The sequence below is a fragment of the Limulus polyphemus genome, unplaced genomic scaffold, assembly GCF_000517525.1.
Source record: "Limulus polyphemus unplaced genomic scaffold, Limulus_polyphemus-2.1.2 Scaffold13329, whole genome shotgun sequence".
In the NCBI taxonomy this organism is placed as follows: Eukaryota; Metazoa; Arthropoda; class Merostomata; order Xiphosura; family Limulidae; genus Limulus; species Limulus polyphemus.
The window spans coordinates 2635-9093 of record NW_013678939.1 but is presented as its reverse complement, the minus strand read 5'-3'; the positions used below and the strand labels follow the sequence as shown (position 1 = coordinate 9093).

Here is a 6459-nt window from a genome sequence, read left to right as displayed (position 1 = left end):
TACCTAGTATTGTTAAATCACTTTTGATGTAATATTGATAATGTTCGATTTCCCTTGATGTTACCTAGTATTGTTAAATCACTTTTGATGTAACATTAATAATGTTCAGTTTCCCTTGATGTTACCTAGTATTGTTAAGTCACTTTTGATTTAGCATCAACTGACTTAGTTTCCTTTTATGGTGTAATATATTTATAGTTTAGTCATATTTTAGGTAAAATTAATTGGTTGGGTTTTTATTTATTTATATTTGGTAACTGTCATCTTACTTGTTATTGATTTTGTACCTTATCCAATAATGATAATTATAATTTATTTTTCGTCAAACTGATGCACAATGATACAGGCAATGATAGGGCATGAAACTTTTTTTCTTAGGTCCGTCAAAATATTTGCCAACTTTGGACTGCTCCTCCTCCTGTCAACACATAGCATCAAAACCGTACAGCGGAACACAGAATGGTAGTTGTAGATTCTAGTGATTTTACACGTAATGAGTCCATCAAGTAAGAGGGAATACATTTTGCTCGAATGTTTCAACAATTTGTTAAAAGCATTTTTCATCGTCGACCGAAATATTTGAATCGATGAACAATGAAGGCTAAGATAAAAATAAACGAAGTGAAAGAAAAGGAAAGGATGTATGTCAAATAAAAATACTATTAATTCAAAGCATAAGAAAGAATAAATGTATAGGAGGGAAATAAATCAATACAATGTACAAAAAGATATATATACGAACATCAGGGGGAAAAGAATCGTTACAAAGAAATTGTTAGATATTATGATAAGATAGTATTAAATATAAAAGTATCTGAAATAATGAACGTTTAAAAAAATTAATATAAAAAGAGTGAAAGATGAATATATAGGAAAGAAAAACATCACGGATTTTCAGGGATGAACATGATGGTATAGAAAGAACAATGATTGGTGAATAAAAAGGATAAACATAGGATAAAAACAAGAGATAAAAGCGTTTCATATAATATAGATATTGGAGTTTAAACAATAAACATTATATATCGAATATAATTGATATAAGAAAGAGAAATGGATGTAAACAAGTAAAAAAATATAGAGATCAAATAAGAAACGACAAAAGTGTGAATTAATCAAAGCGAATACGAAACAGATTTTATATCAATTGACACTGTAGGGCAATAATTAAGAAAGAAGCATGTTTGTTTCCTAGAAGACTAATAAAACGTACTGTTGAATTTTGGTTTTGGTTACGATTGTAGTTTGGTAAGAGTTCGGGTACTCGAAGAACTAATAGATTTGATCAATATCCAAGTTTTGTTTTCACTTTTAAGTTTTGCTGTATATTAAAGAAAGAAAACATTTTTTTTTTAATTTAGCATTTTCACTTTGTCTTCACACAAAAGAAAGACGAACGATGGAATATTACATCTACAGTAAATTATTCGGTTTATTTTTCAATGTTTAGTTTATATTTTTAATCATAAAATTATACTTTTATTTATGGAATAAAAAGTTTTCGTCAAAATTCAAGGATCATTTTTCTGTGATCTGTTTAACTAGATATATATATATTTATGCTGATTGTAAGTCAATGTTGACAGTAAATGAGTTTGGAAGTCAATGTTGACAGTAAATGAGTTTGGAAGTCAATGTTGACAGTAAATTATATATATATTTATGCTGATTGGAAGTCAATGTTGACAGTAAATTATATACATATTTATGCTGATTGGAAGTCAATGTTGACAGTAAATGAGTTTGGAAGTCAATGTTGACAGTAAATGAGTGACCGAGAATTCCATACTAGACTTCCCCCTTTTTTGTTACTAAAAAGAACAGATTATTGTAGCCTAAAAGATGCCTTTTCTTTTTTTAGGGTAAGCGAAAAAACTCTGTTCCTCTCTGGTTTAAAGGTAAATCCTTCTAATGCTAAACTGCATAATAATGTGGGAAAAGTGTTGGAAGCAGAAAATCACCACCAGGAGGCGCTGCTTTACTATAATCGAGCCATCACGTAATGTATATGTTTGTTTTTTCATGTACAAAGACATTTTTATTTTTATTATTACGATGCAAAATTCTTAGTATTGTGAGGATAACATTTGCATTAGATTAACCTCATTAAACCATACTTTAAATTGTGTACGATTAACCTCACTAAATCATACTTTAAATTGTGTTAGACTTAGCTCATTAATCCTTAATTTAAGTTGCTTCAGATTTAGTTTATTAACCTATACCTTACATTTAATTGTGTGAGACTTATCTTATTAATCCAAACTTTAGATTGTGTGAGAATTATCTTATTAATCCAAACTTTAGATTGTGTGAGAATTAGCTCATTAATCCGTATTTTAGTGTTAAAAGAGAGGTTGGACTAACCAAGTACCATCAAACTGAAGTCAAAGTGACCGAAGGAGTTGATGCTGGTGAAATGGATCCAAGTATAGATATTAAAGCAGAACAGGAAAAAGACCAAGATTTGAAGCCAATAATTGATTTTCTACAAGCAAGTGTTTTGCGCCCTGCTTGGGAGAAATTGTCTAGCTTAAACCCTATGACAAAGAACTATTGGGCATAATGGGACCAGTTGAAGCTTTAAGATTTTATTCTTGTCTGGAGATGGGAAACTGCAGACGGGAAAGTGACGACCTGGCAAAAGCTATACCGAGAAAGTTACTGGAAGGTGTGCTGCATCAATCCCATGATAGTTTAACAGGAGGACATTGTGGAGTTAAGAAGACTTTGAGTCACCTATGGCAGAGAATTTATTGTATAGGTATGAGACAAGATGTGAAAGAATGGTACAAGAAATGCAGTACATGTTGTGCTAAAAGGGTACCCAAGCATAAGGGATGTGCTCCAATGAAGTTATATCAAGTTGTTGCATCAAAGGAAAGAGTAGCCTTTGACATTGCAGGTCATTTGCCCCAAACGCGTGCTGGAAACAGGCACATTTGTGTGGTGATAGATTATTTCCCCAAGTGGCCTGAATCATATGCAATACCAAATCAGCTTCGGCTATTAGTGATTTCTTCTTCAGGTTTGGTATGCCACACGAACTGCATTCTGATCAAGGCCATAACTTTGAATCATCTGTGTTCCATGAATGCTGCAAGTTGTTTTGCATACGAAAGACCAGAACAATGCCACTTCACCCACAGTCCGAAGGGATAGTAGAAAAGTACAATTGGACACTTGGACAGGAATTGGCAAAGTGTTGTAATAGTCGCCAACATGACTGGGATGTCTTACTCCCTCCACTGTTGATGGCCTATAGGACAGCAGAGCATGAAGCCACTGGATAAACTCCAGCAAAGTTAATGCTTGGTCGAGAACTTTGGTTGCCAGTGGACCTGATAACAGGACGCACACCTTACGAGTTCGTAAAAGTGTTATCGGAAAGGATGGATGATATTCACCATCAAGTGCATTCAAACTTGAAAACGTCTGCTGATTCGATGAAGTTATCTGATGATAAGAGATCTACTAAAGTCAGCTTTGTACCAGGAGACAAGGTGTGGTTGTATAATCTCAGGAAGACCAAAGGGAAGTCTCCTAAGTTGTCTTCTCTATGGGAAGGCCAACATGACATAGGGGGTCGTCTCTTAGACGTGACTTTCCGAATAAAATATGGTCGGCGAGGTAAGCCAATGGTGGTGCATGCCAACAGGCATTGGCGCTATCTCGGTCCAGGACATTTCAGTTGGAACGAAGTTAACAACGGAACAAATGATGCTGCTGAAGACTTGTCACCTGAAAAAAAAAACACTGTTGAAGAAGAAACTCTACCCGGTTTTGACAAGGAAAACAGTGAAGATGTTAATGAAGTTACTACCACTAATGTGACTGTTACCGATAATAGGACATTTCCTGAAGGAGTAGGTGAACCCCACGTTTCACAGAAGTCAACGAAACGGAGACCAGTATAAAAGAAGAAACGTCCTGTAAAATTAAGAGACTTTGTTGTATTTTAATTTTGTGTTTGTAAATTCTGTACATTTAATCAAGTGTTAATTATCTATTGGTTTAATGTAAGTGGCTATTGTTCGGAAGTCATGTGACGCTGCTGGTGCGTTTGGCAGTGGTAGCGTACATGAAATTTCTCGAATGATCATGGAGGCCCCGAGTGCATTCGAGACGCCCTCGTTTTATTATATAAGCCTGGCGAGAAAACCCAGCGTGATTTTGAAGAGATAGATAATTGAGTCAACCAAACAGTAGTGACGTTGAGCCGTAAATTGTGTTTGTTTTGCAGTCGCATAGAGTGAAATTATCGAGCTTGTGAATCGCTGTGATTTATAGTGTGTATTATAAAAGTTGTTAAGTTTAAAGTGACTGTGGAAAGTCTGTGTATTACTAAAATTTGTATCGATAAAGAATAAACTAGTTTTAATCAAGAAAGGACTTGTATCGCCGAAGTTCCTCGGAAAGAATTTATACCGGAAATTAACAAATAAGCAGATACGTAACAATATGAAATATTACAGTTAAAGTTCAAGATGTTGCTTCATTAATGTGTCTGTAATATTAGAGCTAAGTTTAATATTACAGACACATTAATGAAGCAACATCTTGCAGTTAAAGTTCAAGATGTTGCTTCATTAATGTGTCTGTAATATTACACTTAAAGTTTAAGAAATTACTTCATTTGTAGTTAGTTTAACAAGAGAAATGACTTAGTGGGTCATTGGTGTTTGCACATAAGATGTATTGGTCAATACCGTATTAAATACGATTTGTCCTTATTTTAATCAGGTGATTATGTTCCTTGTGTGTCTAGATTTTCGTTTAGTAATAATATAATCATTGAGAAACTGTTCCTTTGATTAGATTGGAACCGAACGACGTTCGCGGGTTTCTGAACGCTGGCCGAGTGTTAACGTACCTGAGGCGTTACCAGGAGGCGGAGAAAATCTACAGAAAGGTAGTGGAACAAATTACAAATGTTTCTCTAATCATTTCTCTGATTTTTATATCAAAAATCGATATTCATGGCAAATAAATGTCAATGCTGTTAAAAAAGTATTGTTGAGAAAGGGTATGAAAATAACGATTTTATCATTAATAATTCCACACACGCGCTTTTCCTCACTATAGATATATAATTTAATCAAAAGAGAAGAAAAAATATATATTTGTTATTAACACCATTCGTTCAATTTAATAAAAATATTACAGTCAAGTATGATCCTGTTTGTAATTTGTTAGAAGCTAATCATCGAATGAAATAATAGGTCAGTATGTTCTTATTTAATCATTTAATGAATGTTAACGAACATTTTAAATATTAATTATTTTTTGCTCAAGAATATTTTATACATATTTATATGTTGTGGAAAACTAGATACGAAACTTGTCTACACTTTCCCTGAACGAGGTTATTGATTTATTAATTACTTGAGAAAAGTCAATGTAAATACACAACATATCAAGACGAGTCTGCTGTATAAATTTGGTTACAGTTCGTAACTCAGCTTATTCAATCGCTCAACAATTTGCGATCAACATGGTGCTTTTTTTTTTTGTAGGAACAAAACTAACCGCCTGCATATTCTTTTATTATACTCCAATATGAACCAAGTACTAATCGTTTCAGCTGTTTTCACATTTACACAATTTTATTACGATGATTTCACATTTATTACCGTTTACATGAAGACAACTTATCATCATAATTCCTGACTTCGATTGAAACTGGAATTTTCGCAGACACGATAATTATAGTTTTTATAGCAGTTGTTTCTCACGATAGATCGATTCTCTCGTCCTCAGTCATCATCATGTGACATCATCTACGCGATAGTTAATCGATTCTGCTGTTGGAAATTGTCTTCACTATCTTCTCAAACTTTCAATATCAACAAACCTAGTAAAGGATTTTTGTTTCGCATCACTTAGGAAAAACAAAATATTTTTTTTCTTTAATTGTTCTTAAGAAGAATTTTATTTTCACCTAAGACTTAAAACGTTATTTATTGGAATCCATCAATTCATACTTTTTTTTAGAACTGTTTTATTTTATCCTTATTATATAAGGCTAAGGATATGCTACCCCAAGTGGAAGACTTAAGTATGACAGAAACCCACGTGACCCCCAGTCATCTACAGGTGTTTCTAAGCCTCGCCTCACTGCTCTCTAGAAATACTAGCCGTCTAGAAGAGGCAGATGCCGTTAAGTATTTCTTTCGTTTTGTTAATAGTTTTATTTACGATTTTTTCTTTTTTGAAATATATTTTCGCTTACTTAGAAATTACAATTGAAATGTTTTTGTCTAGTTTAATATTTTTATGGATATTGTTGTACTGAAATGACAGTGTCTAGTTTAATATTTGTTTGGAAATTGTTGTACTGAAATGACAGTGTCTAGTTTAATATTTGTTTGGATATTGTTGTACTGAAATGACAGTGTCTAGTTTAATATTTGTTTGGATATTGTTGTACTGAAATGACAGTGTCTAGTTTAATATTTG

General features: G+C 33.1%; 1 protein-coding gene across 1 annotated transcript; it reads left to right on the top strand.

Annotated features, from left to right (window-relative positions):
- Positions 1-337: 337 nt before the first annotated feature.
- Positions 338-6180, top strand: LOC111084066 (transmembrane and TPR repeat-containing protein CG4050-like; the record flags this gene model as incomplete). The annotated part of the gene is made up of 4 exons (XM_022380851.1): positions 338-462; positions 1862-1999; positions 4819-4912; positions 6025-6180. Coding segments are annotated over exons 1-4 (513 nt in total), but the record flags the coding sequence as incomplete, so codon positions are not given.
- Between the last annotated feature and the right edge of the window lie 279 nt (positions 6181-6459).